The sequence below is a fragment of the Eschrichtius robustus genome, chromosome 10 (assembly GCF_028021215.1).
Source record: "Eschrichtius robustus isolate mEscRob2 chromosome 10, mEscRob2.pri, whole genome shotgun sequence".
NCBI lineage: Eukaryota > Metazoa > Chordata > Mammalia > Artiodactyla > Eschrichtiidae > Eschrichtius > Eschrichtius robustus.
In genome coordinates, this window is record NC_090833.1 from 66,761,954 (window position 1) to 66,783,023 (window position 21,070).

At 36.9% G+C, this 21,070-nt stretch overlaps 1 protein-coding gene and 1 pseudogene across 5 annotated transcripts in view; one reads left to right on the forward strand and one right to left on the reverse strand.

The window, feature by feature from the left end:
* The window catches only part of CNTLN (centlein), a 333,334-nt gene that overhangs the window by 117,655 nt on the left and 194,609 nt on the right, over positions 1 to 21,070 (forward strand). For all 5 annotated transcript variants that reach the window (XM_068552481.1, XM_068552482.1, XM_068552485.1 and 2 more), the window contains exon 6: positions 4,376 to 4,513. In XM_068552481.1, the coding sequence (XP_068408582.1) occupies positions 4,376 to 4,513 (138 nt within the window). The remainder of the gene's footprint in view (positions 1 to 4,375; positions 4,514 to 21,070) is intronic.
* Positions 7,978 to 8,565, reverse strand: LOC137770623 (intraflagellar transport protein 22 homolog pseudogene; annotated as a pseudogene).

Genomic DNA, 21,070 nt, shown 5'->3' on the forward strand with positions numbered 1-21,070 from the left:
AATTCAAAAAGATATATGCACGACTATGTTCATTGTGACATTATTTACAATAGCTAAGATATAGAAACAACTTGAGTCCCCATCAACCAATGAATGGATAAAGAAGATATGGTATACACACACACACACGCACACACACACACACACACACACGCACAGAATATAATACTACTCAGCCATCAAAAAGATGGAATCTTGCCATTTGTGACAATATGTATGGACCTTGAGGGTATTATGCTAAGTAAAAGAGTCAGATGGAGAACTGTGTGATTTCACTAATATGTGGAATACAAAAAGCAAACAAACAAAAAACAAAATAAATAAACTAAACAGAAACAAACACATAGATACAGAGAGCACAGTAGTGGTTACCAGGGGAAGTTGTGGTGGTGGGGTGGGTGAAATGGATAAAAGGGGTTAACTGTATGGTGATGGATGGAAACTAAATTTTTGGTGGTGAGCATGCTGTAGGGTATACAGAAGTAGAAATATAATGTTGTACACATGAAACATATAATATTATAAACCAATGTTATCTTAATAAAAGTAAATCTAAAAGTAAAAAGAAAACTGTTTCAAAGCAAAAAACGTTAAAAATAAAATTATATACTGTAGCAGTTTTGGGGTTTTGTTTTTTGTTTTGTCTGTTTGTTTGTGTTTGTTTTTGTTTTTGGCTGCGCTGCATGGCTTGTGGGATCTTAGTTCCATGACCAGGGATTGAACTCGCACCCTCAGCAGTGAAAGCGTGGAGTCCTAACCACTGGACCGCCAGGGAATTCCCACTGTAGCAGTTTTGGATACTGGTTCCTCACTGCCGTAACATCAGGGCTTGTTTGACGTTTGCTCATTGTTTTTTTAATGTTTTGGCTAGGCCATTTTAGGAAATCTGTTTCCCGTGCAGTTAACGGTCTCTCATGGTTGCTTTTCATAGAGCACAGACTTGGACATGTGCACATTCACCCTGTGATTTTAGCAGGGCTCTCCTTCACTGTCTCTTCTCTTTTTTTTTTTTTTTTAAAGGAAGAATGAGTTAAGGAAGCAATTTTTCTTATTTCAAGAGATCCTCTTCTTTTTTTTTTAAATTTTATTTATTTATTTATCTATTTATTTATTTGTGGCTGTGTTGGGTCTTCGTTTCCTTCTCTAGTTGCGGCAAGTGAGGGCCTCTCTTCATCGCGGTGTGCGGGCCTCTCACTATCGCGGCCTCTCTTGTTGCAGAGCACAGGCTCCAGACGCGCAGGCTCAGCAATTGTGGCTCATGGGCCTAGTCGCTCCGCAGCATGTGGGATCTTCCCAGACCAGGGCTCGAACCTGTGTCCCCTGCATTGGCAGGCAGGTTCTCAACCACTGCACCACCAGGAAAGCCCCTGTCTCTTCTCTTGATTTGTCTTTTCATGTGTCTGTCTCTTGATTTGTCTGTTAATATGTTTGTTAATATGTCTGTTGGTATCACACCCAGCTGTTGGCCTACAAAAACTGATGACTGATTAGATTCTTCTATTGTTTCTGTCAATGTCCTGGGACACAAATTGCTCCACAGTCTAATCTAATTAAATCTTGGCCTCTCCATAGGGTTTTTTTAAAAAATTGTGGTTAAGTAATATAACATAAAATTTAGACTGTTTTATCGTTTTAAGTATACAGTTCAGCAGTGTTAAGTATATACACATTGGTATGCAACCAAGTTGCAGAAACATTTCATCCTTCAAAAGTGAAACTATATTCAAAAACAACTTCCCATTTCTCCTCCCCCCAGCTCCAGGCATCCACTATTCTGCTTTGTGTCTCTATGAGATTCTTCATATAAGTGGAGTCATACATTATTTTTTGTAAGTGGCTTACTTGGCTTTCCATAATTATCTCAAGGTCCATCCATGTTCTTTCATATGTCACAATTTCCTTCCTTGTTTATTGTGGTAAACACATAACATAAAATTTACCATCTTAACCATTTTTAAGTGTACAGTTCAGTAGTGTTAAATATATTTACATTGCTGTGAAAGAGATCTCCAGAACTTTGTTGACTTGCAGACCTGCAACTCTGTTTTTTAATAACAACTGCTTAGTGCTCCCTTACCCTAGGCCTTGGTAACTACCATTCTATTCTGTGTATCAGTTTGACTACTTTAAATACTTCATATAAGTGGAGTCATCTGGTATTTGTCCTTTTGTGACTGATTTGTTTCATTAGGCATAATATCCTCAAGGTTCATCCATGTGGTAGCATGTGACAGGCTTTCCTTTCTTTTGGGGGCTGCATTGTGCTTCATTTTATGTGTATAGCACATTTTGTTTATTCATTTGACATTTAGGTTGCTGCCACTTGGCTATTGTGAATAGTGCTGCTATGAACATGGGTTTACAGGTATCTCTTCAAGACCCTGCTTTTAGTTCTTTCGAATGTATACCCAGATGTGGGATTCCTGGATTATACGGTGGTTCTGTTTTTTATGTTTTGAGGAACCCCCCCGTACTGTTTTTGAGAGTATTTTTACAGTCCCAGCAACACACAAAGGTTCCTACTTCTTCGTGTCCCAGCAAACACCTGTTATTTTCTGCCTTCCCTTCCCTTCTCTCATTTCCCTTTCCTTCCATGTTTCCTTCTCTCTTTCTTTCTCTTTCTCTCTTACATCCACCCACACACCCACCTATATATCTATCATTACTCTTTTTTAATAAATGGGAATTTAAGAAGTATAGATATACCTCAGAGATACTTTGGGTTTGGTTCCAGACTGCCACAATAAAGTGAATATTGCAATGAAGTAAGTCACACAAATTTTTTGGTTTTCCAGTGCACATAAATGTTACGTTTACACTATACTGCAGTCTGTTAAGTGTGCATAGCATTATGTCTAAAACAACAGTTTACATATCTTACTTAAAAAAATATTTTATTGCTAAAAACAGCTAACTGTCATCTGAGCCTTTAGCAAGTTGTAGTGGTAACATCAAATATCATTCATCACAGGTCACCATAACAAATATAATAATAATGAAAGAGTTTGAATTACCAAAGTATGGCACAGAGACATGAAGTGAGCAAATGTTGGAAAAATGGCATTGATAGACTTGTTTGATGCAGGGGTTACCACAATCCTTCAATTTGTAAAAAAATGCAATATCAGTGGAGTGCAATAAAGGGAAACATGATAAAATGAGATATGCATGTACTCACAGTGCTATCTTGGCTGAAAGCCAATGTTTTTATCTTCAAAAGTTCATTCTAGTTACTGCAGGGAGAATATATGAGGTATAGGTGCATTGCTAGAGTAGATTTTTAGTGCTTGACCTAAAGCTTGTTGCTCGCTTTTGTAAATAATGAACGTATAGTGTATTTTGGGGTATCCTCTACTTTTAGATAAAATATTTATTTAATATTTTATGAAAATAAATTAATTTTATAATATATTTTTGAGAAAAAATATTTTTGAAAAAATGTACATCAGTTTTTTTTTTTAACATCTTTATTGGAGTATAAGTACTTTACAATGGTGTGTTAGTTTCTGCTGTGTAACAAAGTGAATCAGCTGTACATATACATATATTCCCATTTCTCCTCCCTCTTGCGTCTCCCTTCCACCCTCCCTATCCCATCCCTTTAGGTGGACACAAAGCACCCAGCTGATCTCCCTGTGTCATGCGGCTGCTTCCCAATAGCTATCTATTTATATATGTCCATGCCACTCTCTCACTTCGTCCCAGCTTACCCTTCCCCCTCCCTGTGTCCTCAAGTCCATTCTCTACATCTGCATCTTTATTCCTTGTACATCAGTTTTAAAATTGTTTCAAAATGAAAAAATGATTTAGAGAATTATCAGGAGGAAAAGACCAACTTTGAACTTTAGGTGAAATTTCACCACAGTCAAGTGAACTCAGCATGATCTGAACCTGAAACATTGTAAAATTATTTTTATTTTTTTGCTGCACCATTTTTTCTTCTCTTAGTGTATCTGCATTTAAAATTGAGGAAATAATAAAATATCTATTTGTTTTGAGTAATATTTAAGTAAATGAGCTCAATTTTTTTGTTCATTGTAATAACTTTTTTTATTGTGTAATACTTTGTTTATTGTAATTTTAATAAGTAAATTTCTACATAGATTTTCAAGTTTATTAGCTTCAGATTCTTAACTTTCACACCAGGAGACGATGATACTTTTACAGTTTCTGAAAAAAGTAACCTGTGACTGGTGTAAAATTTATTGATTGTTTTAACATTTTTTAATTTAATGAAAACAAAAAAGTAAACTTTAAAGCGCTACTGATTTTTCACTGTTATTTTGTGGATTAGTTAAATATAACGGACTTTTAATTTTATTTATTTATTTATTTGATATTTATTGTATTTGTGATATGAGTGCTCTAATTTTAGGCCTTTGAAGACAATTTAATCGAAGCAAGGAAAGAAATTGAAGTATCACAGAGTAAATATAATGCTCTGTCATTACAGTTGAATAATAAACAGACTGAACTTATCCAGAAGGATATGGATATTACCCTGGTCAGGCAAGTATACTCACTCCTTAATTTAACATTTTAGAAATGTCCTTTGTTGTGCAGAATGCCAGCATTTTTGTTTATTATTAACACCCTAAAATGACAATGTATGTCTTCTGTGAGTACTTATGTTTGTGCATTGAAACTATCTTGAATTAACGTGGACAATCAGGGGTTTCGCAGGACTGGAAAAAATCATGCTCAAAGAGTAACCTTGGTTCAGTTTTTAACAAGGAGGATGCATTCATTCCTTGTTTCCTTCTAAAATTCCTACCCATGCATTATGTAATATTCATTACTGTTATAATGAATAATAAATGAGTGATCCAGTTTGGACGTTTTATTTTATTATGTTTTAAATAGTTTTAGTTTGTGAAATACTCTTTCTATATCAAAATACTTAATTTTGTAGCACTACTCATAAAGTGGAAGAACTTGAAAAACTTGTTTTTAAGTGTTTTGAAAGATGTTAAACTACCTATTTATTTTATAATAATGTTATCAGAAAATAGTGTTAGAACAGATCATAAATATATATATACACATATACATACGTATGTTATACATATATACACATGTATGTATGTGTGTACATTTTAAAATTTGAACTAATTAAAATAAATCATACAAAGTTTATCACATACCTGTATAAGCACAATTTCATTCTCTGAAATATGTCATATATTTATATATGTAATATACTATATATATTATGTTTACATATGATGTATAATTACAATTAACATTATATATAATTATGATATTATACATAAATATTTATATTTATTTTTATATATAGTGTATTACAATATATATATTGGGGCAGGATTTTTGCTTGGGTAATAGATTAATACATATTATTATATATTATATATTTATATATATAATATATATTAATTTATATTATACATGTTTTATTATATATAAAAATATATAAGCATTATATGTATATATTATAAATAAAAGCAAAAATCCATTGTGTCACATTTTAAAAATCTTTTTACCATGGGGTGAGGAAAAGTATTTCTTTACAGATGATAGACTTTATCCACTCATGGTATAATTTTTTTAAACCAGTAATTTGATGAAGTCAAAAAAGTAATTCTAAACAGTAATAGAATCTTAGTTTTAGAAGCAATCTTAAAATTTTTAATTATTCCTATCGTCTTCCCTATAAAAAAAGCTTTTAGTCTTTGCTTGATACTTTTAGTTTATAAGTTTCTCAGTACTCTTCAAGACTGTTCTTTTTTTTTGTTCAAATTTGTACATTGTTTCATATATTTAGTTGACATTTGCCTTTTTACAGTATGCACCCATTTGTATCTTAGTTCCTTATCTAGAGAATCTCAGAAACAGTCTAATCCGTTCTGTAGTTCAGACCTTCAAATAATAAAAGATAACTTTATTAATAAGTTTTTTTATTAACTTATTAACTGCTTCTGTTTCTCATAATTTTTCATGTATATGTTTCACAGACGTTATATTGTTTTGGGTTGCCTTTCTTTCTCTCTCTCTTTTTTTTTTGTTAGTAAAAGTATGTAATATAAAATTCCCAAATAAATGGTTAAGTGGAATATTATGCAGCTGTAAAAAAAGAAAAAGGCAGCTCTGTATATATTTATACAAATCCTCCAAATTAAAAAAGTGAAAAAAGCAAGTTGTAAAAAAGTGTGAATAGTTTGCTACTGTTTCCTTTAATAAAGCACATTTGTATGTGCACAGACTTCTGATAGAATACGGAAGGTAAGGGGGCTTCTGGAGAGGGGAATGGGGTTTGGGGACAGGTAAGACAGGGAGACTTCTTCATTAAATGGTCTCTTGTAACCTCTGCACATGTGGCCTCTTAAATTTTAAACATTTTCCTCGATTCAAGGACTCCCAAGGGTTGTACTCTGGCTATGAATGTAAATGAAAGCTGCTGGGTTAATTTTTCTACTGAGCTCTTGGATAATCATTAAAAAATCAGATAAAAATAATCTCTGTTTGTTTTGGAGCTGTAGTCTCAAGATCAATTAGTATTATTGCAGGTATTACGTAAAGAAGATTTACTACAGTTTGCGTTAATGTAATCTTGTGTTCCTTGCAAAAGTTCCAACTGAGAGGAGGTCAGGCAAAAGGAAATTAACCTGGGCTTAAAATGTGCTCACGGGTAATCCAGGCAGTTTACTAAGAGTTGACTGTAGTTCAATCTAAATTTACCAGGGAACTGTCATTATCTGCCAACACCACTCTCTCAAGCAGACTGCCCACACAGCTGCATTTCAACCCTCTTCATTGTAAGAGTGAAACACAGCCAAGCATATTTTTCATCTCTTGTAAGTGTCTGTACTTTTCTTCCACTCTCAGTTGAAAAGACCTACATCTAACTTTATTGTTGTTTGTTTTTTTTTTTGGCTGCGTTGTATCTTCGTTGCTGCGTGCAGGCTTTCTCTACTTGTGGCGAGGAGGGGCTACTCTTTGTTGCGGCGTGCGGGCTTCTCATTGCTGTGGCTTCTCTTGTTACAGAGCATGGGCTCTAGGTGTGCAGGCTTCAGTAGTTTTCAGTAGTTGCAGCATGCAGGCTCAGTAGTTGCAGCTCGTGGGCTCTAGAGCACAGGCTCAGCAGTTGTGGTGCATGGGCTTAGTTGCTCCGCGGCATGTGGGGTCTTCTTGGACCAGGGATGGAACCCGTGTCCCCTGCATTGGCAGGCAGATTCTTAACCACTGTGCCACCAGGGAAGTCCCTACATCTAACTTTTGATCTAGTTAATATATTTTCAGTTTGGCTATATTACAAAATTCAAAAAGTAAAATTTATGAAAGAACAATAATTCGAAAGATCACTAAAACAGACTTGTACAATAAGCTATAAACTCACCATATTTGGTTATCCTGAGCATTAAATCTTTTGACTATTTTTACAAATGGGTGTTATGACAACATAACATTGTTTTTCCTGTATTACATGAAATAATATTTAAGAATTAAATTCCCCTGAGATAATAAAAAATCTTCTTAGAAGAAGTATATGTATTCCACCTTCCAGTGTGATATGGTGTCCAGATATCAAGGACATCTAAATAAAAATAAAATCTTGAAGAAGTTAAATGCTAATATTTTTCAAAAATATCCTAGGCAAATTGTACAGATTAAGGAATGAAAATCACATTTAAACCAATCCACGTGGATTAAACTACTGTTGCTATCACTGGGCTATGACAGTTACAATTCCACAACTTTTATAATGTGACATAATGTGAAGGGGAAAAAAAAACCACCTCAGTTTTCCAGGTCTTTGGAGAGACCTGGGGCAAAGCAATCAGAATTCAGTAACAGGATTTTCTCAGCTGAGCTAAGGACAGAGAATAGACGGTATGAGTCAACTCCCTGGCTGACTGTTACCTTTGGCCAAATAAGGAAAATGTCTTCTACAGCCAAAGGGTGAGGAGAAACTCAGTAGGTGGATGGATTTCAGATTTGCACTAAAATTGACTTCATTTGGGATGCGGAAGCGTCTAGGTGAAGGCTGGTTAATTGATAATTGACATCTCCTCCCAGTCTCTGCTCTCAGACACTGAGTTGTTATGCTTCTTAAATACTTTATGAACTCCATCCTGATCTCTTCCGGTCATCCTTAAGATTCGAGTGCACCAGCTTCAGCTTGTTCAGGGGTGGCGCCAAAGCTGGGTTTGCTTTGTCACTTCCAGAGCCTTGTTTATGGTGTGCAGTTAACAGACACTGAGTATCCTGTAAAAACTGCTGCTGGACGAAGCAGGAATACCACATCTCAGTTTCCTTCAGGTGGCTTGGGATGTCAGCATTGAAGACGATCACCACCCCATAAGAGTTCTTCATCAGGGCCGGCCAGCAAGACTCGAACTTTGGATCGCCACCACAATCCCAGAGCTCAGAGTCATACCCCGTGCCTTTGTTGTTGCTGGTAACATATGGGTTCTCAAATTCCAGGATCCTCACTTCTTGGGTTGGGTTGTATTTGGCGATGTCAGAAGATTTTGTCAGGAAGTTGGCCCAAACGGTTTTTCCACTCTCACAGGGCCCCATGAAGAGGATCTTGGCCTTCAGCATTGTGGTCTGCTGCCCAAAGACCTGCCAGAGCCCACCGAGGCGCTGCCAGAGCCCTTGCTGCTGTCAGGGCAGAGCCTGGGTTGCCTTTCTGAATGCATTCCATCTTGTCAGAGTTTGTATCATCAATATTCTTCTTAAAATATGACACCTGTAACTACATAAAATATTCCAACAAGACCTTTCCATTTTAAAGTATGATGGTTTTAAACTATTGGATGGAACATGTGGTCCATTCTAGGGTACAGTGCAGTGTTATGTGAATGGGATTTGAAAAATTATGTTTTCTACTAAATTTTGCACCTGCGTTTATCTGTATACTTGAATTTAGTGTACTGCAAGAACAATAAGCTGCAGTAAATAAGGCAATGATATCCATAGATGGACATTTTCTTACAAGATGGTAAAAAGATGAACTGTGTGTAATTTTAAGTGTTAGATTATAAGGACTCAAAAAGGAGGAGGTAATAGCACAGAGCTGGAAGATTTCAGAGGACTTTGACTCAGACCCTCATTATAGGGTAGTAGTTGAGATGTCTTTAGTGTCTTTCCTGAATTGTCTGAATAATAATTTGCTGAATACACTACATGTCTCCTTCATTTTTATTTCTTGTGAGTGTGCGTGTGTGTGTGGTGGTTATGATATACCAGCATTACTGTACTGAATCTGTATATTGTGCACAAGACATACCAAGCCATAACTGTAGGAAAAGTGGTCTAGGCACTTTCTTATTTGGATATACGTTTACTTGTTGATAAATGATGGAGTTGACCTAGCTTTATTTCTTTATGGGTTTATTTCTTTGAATTCCTAATTATTTGCATATTTATTGAATAATTAATCTGTGTTACCCATTGTGCTATGGAATATTGCTGTGAACTACCACAAATGATTTTTACCTTGCGTTAGAGTATAAATAACAAAATAAATAAATAATATACATGTCTGTAACATATATAGAACATCTTAGTATAAACCTAGAACTTGCATAAAAGTCAGTAACCAGTTAAGTTGCCTAACTAAAATTTTTGCCTGACTGGTAATGATTCAGCAGTTACGTGGAGAGTGAGCTAAATGAATAGCTTACCTTCCATTGAGAAGGTGGGCTAATGTCAATTGATTTGGGAATTTTTCTTAGAAATTAGTTGTGAATCTCCAAAAAAAAATGAAAAAATAAATGTCAAGACAGAGCAGTCATAATTTTGGTGAGGAATATCATCAAAGTCAGAATCCTGAAATTGGACTAATGCATCGGATTGCTGGTGTTCCTAGGCACTTAGCAGAAGCAAGTGTAAATTAACTCTGGAGGATAATAAAGCAATTCTGTCCTCAAATTATGTGTACAGTTTTACAAACTAATGTCTAGCACATAGTCAGAAATATCAAGTATGTGGTAAAGCAATAATAAAAATTAAAAGGCGTAAGAACTGGAGGAGATTGGTTCAAGATGGCAGAGTAGAAGGACATGTGCTCACTCCCTCTTGCGAGAGCACCAGAATCACAACTAACTGCTGAACAGTCATTGACAGGAAGACACTGGAACTCACCAAAAAAGCTACCCCACATCCAAAGACAAAGGAGAAGCCACAATGAGATGGTAGGAGGGGCGCAATCACAATAAAATCAAATCCCGTAACTGCTGAGTAGGGGACTCACAAACTGGAGAACACTTATACCACAGAAGTCCACCCACTGGAGTGAAGGTTCTGAGCCCCACGTCAGGCTTCCCAACCTGGGGTCCGGCAACGGGAGGGGAAATTCCGAGAGAATCAGACTTTGAGGGCTAGCGGGATTTGATTGCAGGACTTTGACAGGAGTGGGGAAGAGATTCCACTTTTGGAGGGCACACACAAAGTAGTGTGTGCATCAGGACCCAGGGGGAAGAGGCAGTGACCCATAGGAGACTGAACCAGACCTACCTGCTAGTGTTGGAGGGTCTCCTGCAGAGGCGGGGGGTGGCTGTGGCTCACTGTGGGGACAAGGACACTGGCAGCAGAAGTTCTGGGAAGTACTCCTGGGTGTGAACCCTCCCAGAGTCTGCCATTAGCCCTACCAAAGAGCCTGTAGTCTCCAGTGTTGGGTTGCCTCAGGCCAAACAACCAACAGGGAGGGAACAGCTCCACCCATCAGCAGACAAGCACATTAAAGTTTTACTGAGGTCTGCCCACCAGAGCAACACCCAGGTCTACCCACCACCAGTCCCTCCCATCAGGAAGCTTGCACAAGCCTCTTAGATAGCCTCATCCACCAGAGGGTAGACAGCAGAAGCAAGAATAACTACAATCCTGCAGCCTGTGGAACAAAAGCCACATTCACAGAAACATAGACAAAATGAAAAGGCAGAGGACTATGTACCAGATGAAGGAACAAGGTAAAACCCCAGAAAAACAACTAAATGAAGTGGAGATAGGAGGCAACCTTGCAGAAAAAGAATTCAGAATAATGATAGTGAAGATGATCCAGGACCTCTGAAAAAGAATGGAGGCAAAGATCGAGAAGATGCAAGAAATGCTCAACAAAGACCTAGAAGAATTAAAGAACAAACACCTAGAAGAATTAAAGAACAAACAAACAGAGGTGAACAATACAATAGCCGAAATGAAAAATACACTAGAAGGAATCAATAGCAGAATAAGTGAGGCAGAAGAACGGTTAAGTGACCTGGACGACAGAATGGTGGAAATCACTGCCGTGAACAGAATAAAAAAAAAAGAATGAAAGAAATGAAGACAGCATAAGAGACCTCTGGGACAACATTAAACCCACCAACATTCACATTATAGGCGTCCCAGAAGGAGAAGAGAGAGAGAAAAGACCCGAGAAAATACTTGAAAAGATTATAGTCGAAAACTTTCCTAACGTGGGAAAGGAAATAGCCACCCACGTCCAGGAAGCGCAGAGAGTTCCAGACAGGATAAACCCAAGGAGAAACATGCCAAGACACACAGTAATCAAATTGCCAAAAATTAAAGTCAAAGAAAACTTATAAGCAATAAGGGGAAAATGACAAATAACATACAAGGGAACTCCCAAAAGGTTGACAGCTGATTTCTCAGCAGAAACTCTACAAGCCAGAAGGGAGTGGCACGATATATCTAAAGTGATGAAAGGGAAGACCCTTCAACCAAGATTACTCTACCTGGCTAGGATCTCATTCAGATTTGATACAGAAATCAAAAGCTTTACAAACAAGCAAAACCTAAGAGAATGCAACACCACCAAACAACTCTACAACAAATGCTAAAGGAACTTCTCTAAGTGGGAAACACAAGAGAAGAAAAGGACCTACAAAAACAAACCGAACACAATTAAGAAAATGGTAATAGGAACATACATATCAATAATTACCTTAAATGTGAGTGGAATAAATGCTTCAACAAAAGAGAGAGGCTCACTGAATGGATACAAAAATAAGACCCATATATATGCTGTCTACAAGAGACCCACTTCAGACCTAGGGACACATACAGACTGAAAATGAGGGCATGCATAAAGATATTCCATGCAAATGGAAATCAAAAGAAAGCTGGAGTAGCAATACTCATATCAGATAATACAGACTTTAAAATAAAGAATGTTACAGGAGACAAGGAAGGACACTACATAGTGGTCAAGGGATCAATCCAAGAAGAAGATATAACACTTATAAGTATATGCACCCAACATAGGAGCACCTCAATACATAAGGCAAATGCTAACAGCTATGAAAGAGGAAATCGACAGTAACACAATAATATTGGGGGACTTTAATACCTCACTTACACCAATGGACAGATCACCCAGACAGAAAAGTAATAAGGAAACACAAGCTTTAAATGACACAATAGACCAGATAGATTTAATTGATATTTATAGGACACTCCATTCGAAAACAGCAGATTACACTTTCTTCTCAAGTGCACACGGAACATCGTCCAGGGTAGATCAAATCTTGGGTCACAAATCAAGCCTTGGTAAATGTAAGAAAATTTAAATCATACCAAGGATCTTTTCCGACCACAACACTGTGAGATTAGAAATAAATTACAGGGAAAAAAACTTAAAAAGCACAAACAGATGGAGGTTAAACAATACATTACCAAAATCAAAGGGGAAATCAAGAAGTGCCTAGAGAGAAATGGCAATGAAAACATGACGACCCAAAACCTATGGGATGCAGCAAAAGCAGTTCTAAGAGGGAAGTTTATAGCAAAACAATGCTACCTCAAGAAACAAGAAAAATCTCAAACAATCTAACCTTACACCTAAAGGAAGTAGAGAAAGAACAAACAAAATCCAAAATTAGTAGAAGGAAACAAATTATAAAGATCAGAGCAGAAATAAATGAAATAGAAACAAAGAAAACAATAGCAAAGATTAATAAAACTAAAAGCTAGTTCTTTGAGAAGATAAACAGAATTGACAAACCTTTAGCCAGACTCATCATGAAAGAGGGAGAGGACTGAAATCAATAAAATTAGAAATGAAAGAGGAGAAGTTACAGCTGACACCACAGAAATACAAAGGATCATAAGAGACTACTACAAGCAACTCTATGCCAATAAAATGGACAACCTGGAAGAAATGGACAAATGCTTAGAAAGGAATGACCTTCCAAGATGGAACCAGGAAGAAATAGAAAATATGAACAGACCAATCACAGGTAATGAAACTGAAACTGATTAAAAATCTTCCCACAAGCAAAAGTCCAGGGCCAGATGGCTTCACAGGCGAATTCTACTAAACATTTAGAGAAGAGCTAACACCGATCCTTCTCAAACTCTTCCAAAAAATTTGTAGAGGAAGGAACACTCCCAAACTCATTCTACGAGGCCACTGTTACCCTGATACCAAAACAAGACTGCACTTCCCTGGTGGCGCAGTGGTTGAGAATCTGCCTGCCAATGCAGGGGACATGGGTTCGAGCCCTGGTCTGGGAAGACCCCACATGCCGCAGAGCAACTAGGCCCGTGAGCCACAACTACTGAGCCTGCACATCTGGAGCCTGCGCTCTGCAACAAGAGAGGCCGCGCTAGTGAGAGGCCCGCGCACCGCGATGAAGAGTGGCCCCTGCTTGCCGCAACTAGAGAAAGCCCTCGCACAAAAACGAAGACCCAACACAGCCAAAAATTAATTAATTAATTAATTTAAAAAAAATTGCAGAGGAAGGAACACTCCCAAACTCATTCTACGAGGACACTGTTACCCTGATACCAAAACAAGACAAAGATACTACAAAAAAAGAAAATTACCGACCAGTATCACTGATGAATATAGATGCAAAAATTCTCAACAAAATGGTAGCAAACAGAATACAACAACACATTCAAAGGATCATACACAATGATCAAATGGGATTTATCCCAGGGATGCAAGGATTCTTTAATATATGCAAATCAATCAGTGTGATACACCATATTAACAAATTGAAGAATAAAAACGATATGATTATCTCAATAGATGCACAAAAAGCTTTTGACAAAATTCAACACCCATTTATGATAAAACTCTCCAGAAAGTAGGCATAGTGGGAACCTACCTCAACATAATAAAGGCCATATGTGACAAACCCACAGCAAACATCATTCTCAATGTTGAAAAACTGAAAACATTTCCTCTAAGATCAGGAACAAGACAAGGATATCCATTCTCACCACTATTATTCAACGTAGTTTTGGTAGTCCTAGCCACAGCAAACAGAGAAGAAAAAAAAATAAAAATACAGATTTGAAAAGAAGAAGTAAAACTGTCATCGTTTACAGATGCCATGATACTATACATAGATAATCCTAAAGATGTGACCAGAAAACTACTAGAGCTAATCAATGAATTTGGTAAAGTTGCAGGATACAAAATTAATGCACAGAAATCTCTTGCATTCCTATTCAATAACAACAAAAGATCAGAAAGAGAAATTAAGGAAACAATCCCATTTACCATTGCAACAAAAGGAATAAACCTACCTAAGGAGATAAAAGACCTGAACTCAGAAACTTATAAGACACAGATGAAAGAAATCAAAGATGACACAAACAGATGGAGAGATATACCATGTTTTTGGATTGGAAGGATCAATATTGTGAAAATGACTATACTACCCAAAGCAATCTACAGATTCAGTGATAGCCCTAGCAAATTACCAATGACATTCTTTACAGAACTAGAACAAAATTCTTAAAAGTTGTATGGAGGGCTTCCCTGGTGGCGCAGTGGTTGAGAATCTGCCTGCCAATGCAGGGGACACGGGTTCGAGCCCTGGTCTGGGAAGATCCCACGTGCCGCGGAGCAGCTGGGCCTGTGAGCCACAGTTACTGAGCCTGCGCGTCTGCAGCCTGTGCTCCGCAACAAGAGAGGCCGCGATAGTGAGAGGCCCGCACACCGCGATGAAGAGTGGCCCCCGCTTGCCACAATTACAGAAAGCCCTCGCACAGAAACGAAGACCCAACACAGCCATAAATAAATAAACAAATACTTTAAAAAAAAAAAATTTGTATGGAGACACAAAAGACCCTGAATAACCAAAGCAATCTTGAGTAAAAAAAAAAAAAAACAGCTGGAGGAATCAGACTTCCTGACTTCAGACTATACTACAAAGCTACATTAATCAAGACAATATGGTACTGGCACAAAAACAGAAATGAAATATAGATCAATGGAATAGGATAGAAAGCCCAGAGATAAACCCATGCACCTATGGTCAACTAATCTATGACAAAGGAGGCCAGGATATACAATGGAGAAAAGACAGTCTCTTCAATAAGTGGCGCTGGGAAAACTGGACAGCTACATGTAAAAGAATGAAATTAGAACACTCCATAACACCCTGCACAAAAATAAACTCAAAATGTATTAAAAACCTCAATGTAAGACCAGACACTACAAAACTCTTAGAGGAAAACATAGGAAGAACACTCTTTGACATAAATCACAGCAAGATCTTTTTTGACCCACCTCCTAGAGTAATGGAAATAAAAACAAAAATAAAGAAATGGGACCTGATGAAACTTAAAAGCTTTTGCACAGCAAAGGAAACTATAAACAAGATGAAAAGACAACCCTCAGAATGGGAGAAAATATTTGCAAATGAAGCAACGGACAAAGGATTAATCTCCAAAATACATAAACAGCTCATGCAGCTCAATATTAAAAAAACAACCCAATCAAAAAATGGGCAGAAGACCTAAATAGACATTTCTCCCTAAAAGACATACAGATGGCCAAGAGGCACATGAAAAGATGCTCAGCATCACTAATTACTAGATAAATGCAAATCAATACTACAATGAGGTATCACCTCACACTGGTTAGAATGAGCATCATCAGAAAATCTACAAACAACAAATGCTGGAGAGGGCGTGGAGAAAAGTGAACCCTCTTGCACTGTTTGTGGGAATGTAAATTGATACAGCCACTATGGAGAACAGTATGGAGGTTCCTTGAAAAACTAAAAATAGAATTACCATATGACCCAGCAATCCCACTACTGGGCATATACTCAGAGAAAACCATAATTCAAAAAGAAACATACACTCCAATGTTCATTGCAGCAATATTTACAATAGCCAGGTCATGGAAGCTTCATAAATGGCCATCAACAGGCAAATGGATAAAGAAGTAGTGGTACATATATACAATGGAATATCACTCATCCATAAAAAGGAACGAAATTGGGTCATTTGTAGAGACATGGATGGACCTAGAGTCTGTCATACAGAGTGAAGTAAGTCGGAAAGAGAAAAACAAATACAGTATGCTAACACATATATATGGAATCTAAGGGGAAAAAAAAAAAAGCCATGAAGAACCTAGTGGCAAGACGGGAATAAAGACACAGACCTACTAGAGAATGGACTTGAGGTTATGGGGAGGGGGAGGGGCGAGAGGTGACAGGGTGAGAGAGTGTCATGGACATATATACACTACCAAATGTAAAATAGATAGCTAGTGGGAAGCAGCCGCATAGCTCAGGGAGATCAGCTCGGTGCTTTGTGACCACCTAGAGGGGTGGGATGGGGAGGGTGGGAGGGAGGGAGATGCAAGAGGGAAGAGATATGGGAACATATGTATATGTATAACTGATTCACTTTGTTTTAAAGCAGAAACTAACACACCATTGTAAAGCAATTATACTTCAATAAAGATGTTTAAAAAAAAAAAAGAAAAACAAATATTGTATATTAATTCATATATGTGGAATGTAGAAAAATGCTACAGATGAACTGGTTTGCAAGGCAGAAATAGAGACACAGATGTAGAGAACAAATGTATGGACACCAATGGCAGGGGAAAGTGAGAGTGGGGGGGTGGTGGTGGGATGAATTGGGATTGACGTATATACACTAATATGTATAAAATAGATAACTAAGAAGACCCTGGTGTATAAAAAAATAAATAAAATTCAAATTAAAAAAACTGGAAATGAAAGATAAAGACCTAGTTATTTGCCTATATATGACTAATTAACATAGCAACCCCCCAAAAAATTTATAGACAGATTTCTATAATTAATACGTGGATTCAGCACACTTGGTAGATACAAGGTCAGTGTAGAAAATTCAAATGCATTTTTTATGCCAGCAAAAAATTAGGAAATAGACTTGAATATAATTTATAAAATAGCTAAAAATATGAACAGCAAATATAATGAAAGATATGAGTTTCCTCTATACAGAGATCTGTAAAACATTATTGAGAGAAATAGAAAGTCTAGTATGTACAGATAAATACAGAGTTCATGATTTGCAAGACTCAGTATGATAAAGATGTCTATTCTCTCCAAACAGATACTGAGATTCAGAGGAGTACAAATTATCAGCAACAGGAAACTATTACTACCCCCAGGCCAGAAGGGGCAAGGAGAGGAGCTTTTACTGGATCTCTGTGAGAAGTCTAGCCCTGGGAGAGAGGCTGACTAGTAGGAGAAGTATTCTTAGATAGAGCAACAGAGACACTGCCAACTGTGGCTCATTGGAGAGGGAGATAGGGAAAGAAATACCTTGACCTCTTTTTCCTTTACCCTCTAATCATGGACCAGCACTTTCAACTACTCAAATATAAACCCAGAAGAAAGGGAGCCAATGTAATGTAGTCTGTGGAAGTTGGCCTCTCAGGCTAGATTGTAGGCTAGAGTACAGAGAGTAATAGTGTGGAGATGATGAATATTGGATAAGAGAATATGTGGTGCATTCTCCGTTTCTGCTCTTTTTCAGAGCTTTCCTGGGCATTTATTGCTTAATTAATTTTTCCATATAAACTTTAGGTTAAACTGGCTTATTTCTTGTTTGCTATTTTATTAGGGCATCAAATTTAAAAGCAAACTGAAGGAGAATTGCCATCTTGATGATGTCAGTTTTTCTGTCCCAGAGTATGGGAATGCCATTACATTTGTTTCAGTACCTTTCTGTCCTTATGAAATGTTTTGTTCCTTATGCTGGTTTTGACCTTCTTAAATTTTTATTCCTAGCCCTTTCGTGGTTTTTGTTACTGTTTTAAATGGAATCTTTCTTTCCCATATAGTTTCCTACTGATTTTCCTTTTATTACTTGTTGTTTTTGCTCTGCTATTTTGTTTTGATGTGCTATGATTTGGTGGGTAAAGTGTCCAACAAAGTTATTTTGTTTTTACTGTGAATTGTACTTTTTAGTTTTTTCTGTATAATTTTTTTTGCCTTGAGTTTTAATTCCTCTGAAATTAATATTGCTATTCTTTTTTGGGGTTTATATTTATATGGTAACAAACTAAGTACATAATTGTTTAGGTATAATGATACATGTGAATTATAAGAAAATACATGTAGTACGGAAAAGTACAAAGAAGATGGAAAAAATTAGAGTTAAAATACAACACCAGAGGAATAATAGCCATTAAAATTTTATTAGAATCATTCTATATTTTTCTCAACACATATTTATAGATTGAAGAGTAGGTAAACAAGTTCTTAGATAAAAGGGGCTGTATTGAACATTTTTGTTTGTTTGTTTGTTTTTGGCTGCATCGGGTCTTCATTGCAGCACATGGGATCTTTGTTGTGGCATGTGGACTTCTTAGTTGCGGCATGAAGGCTTCTTAGTTGCATCATGCGGACTTAGTTGTGGCATGAGGACTCTTAGCTGCTGCATGCACGCGGGATCTAGTTCCCTGACCAGAGAGTGAACCCGGGCCCCCTGCATGGGGAGCATGGAGTCTTACCCACTGGACCACCAGGGAAGTCCCGAACATGTTGTTCTAATAAGTGATAGCTTCAGTTTTTGTGATATAATGGAACAATAAGACACTGAAGTGAAATTGAAAGAATTATTAAATCTCAGATAATTTCTTCTTCTCTATGAGAACCACTAACTGTTTTTCTAAAGCTAAGGAAGAAATGGCATGAAAAAAACTTTGGAGGTTGATGTAATTATGTTTTTTTAAAAAAAACTACATTTCATCTTTAATCGGATTTGATACCCTGCTACATACACTTAGTAAAATAGGACATATATTCAACCATTTTAACTCCTTCTCATTTTGCATCTCAAGATTTATAACCTTTATCTCCTCATGTATAACCACAGTGCCTAAAGATATTTAGGCTTAGTTTTCTATATTGCTTCAGTGCTCTTCACTAAACTTTTTACTCTTGATGTGTTTATTCCTATACTCAATTTTGATTCATCTTAAAGGCCCATTTTTACCAGGGCCTTCTCTGTTACTGGAGTATGCTTTCTCCTCCATTAACATCAGATTTAGCCATGTGACTTATTTAGGCTTGTGGAATGAGTGTGAAAGTGACATATATCATATCCTGGCAAGTGTTTTAAAAGAGTCATTGCTTGAATTGCCTTTACTTTTTGCCCTCTGCCATTAGAGTGGCATATTACTAATGCCGTCTACTGCTCCAGTTTGGGTCTTAGGATAGGGGAAATCCACATGTAATGTGAGCAATCAAATCTTTGTTTTTGTAATAGTAAGTGTTTTTTTTTTGGTAACTGCAAAATAACCTATAGATGCTGTCTGAAACCCTTTGTCAGTCTTTGCTATCAACTTTGATGTCTAAAGGGATATTCCTAATTTATCCTATGGCTCATTCAATCCCTTAGTAAACATCACGGTAACTGAGCAGTACAGTATTTTTAATCAGCTTAACATTCTTCTTTTTTTTTTTTTTAATCTTAAAAAGTATTTATTTATTTTTAAAATTTTTTTTCACACACACTGTATTTTATTTTTACAAGAGATAAATAAACGGACACCAAGCATTGTAAATGGATGACCACAACAAAAGCAACAATGATTGCAATTACCAAACACGAAACACACTCATACTGTGTCATAATATTGACAGAAACATAGATCAGTGGAACAAGATAGAAAGCCCAGCGATAAACCAACACACCTGTGGTCAACTAATCTATGACAAAGGAGGCAAAGATATACAATGGAGAAAAGACAGTCTCTTCAATAAGTGGTGCTGGGAAAACTGGACAGCTACATGTAAAAGAATGAAATTAGAACACTCCCTAACACCATACACAAAAATAAACTCAAAATGGATTTGAGACCTAAATGTAAGACCGGACACAACATTCTTCTTGAGATGGGAAGAAGTGTTGTTGGTTCTCAACATTGTCTCAGCTCAACCCACACTTTCCTTTATTCTTTTTAATCCGTGTCTGGAGGAACTTCTCAAGTTTGAACCTACCAATTAATTTTACTTTCCATAGTTTTGGTTTGCCTCATAACTTCTCTCATTATGGATTTTAATGCTATTACGACATCTTTCTTTCTTAACAATCCTTCTTTATGTTATCCTTATCATTTCATCCATTCAACAACTGTCTTATCCCATATATCCTAGAAAACAGAGGCTGAGTGAAGGTTACTGATTACTTACTTGAGAGATTCAATTCCAAGGCAGAGTGAGTGAGAGAAGAATAATCTGAGGCAGGGAAGGATAAAGAGTAATTCAAGGAAACATTATTGTGCTGGCCACTGCTTCATGATGAGCCATGAAGAGACGTCAGGCGCATTGAATTAGCCACTCAGGTTGATTCTGGACAGACTGTAGAAAGAAACCATGCCCTATAGCAATCCATCAGATAGAAAAAACAAAAGAAACAAACAAAAAAACTCTTCTTGTGTTTTATCTTCCATTGATCAAAGTTTGCTGCTTATACCATGCCTGTGTTGTAGCATTTTATCCTAATCTGGAAGTGGTACAAGGAGACAAGTATGCTAGGCATGCTGGTGGTTGACCTCAAGTGATGGAGCCACATGAGCTGCATAAATGTTATAGGCTGAAGTGGTAGTTAATAGTCTGAGGCAGAGCAAGGGACTAAGAATCTAGGAGGCTGGTGAGCTGAATCTGAAAAGGTGTATAAGATGTGTCTAAGACAACAACAAATATTTAATAGGCTACAGGAACTATGCTAGGTTGTCCATTTATAGCAGTGAGCAAAAAAGTCCCTACCTTCACAGACATTTTTGTTAAGATTATCTTCACATCTTGGCTTTCTATTGAGATAATTCAGAGAAGTGCAATGGTTTCTT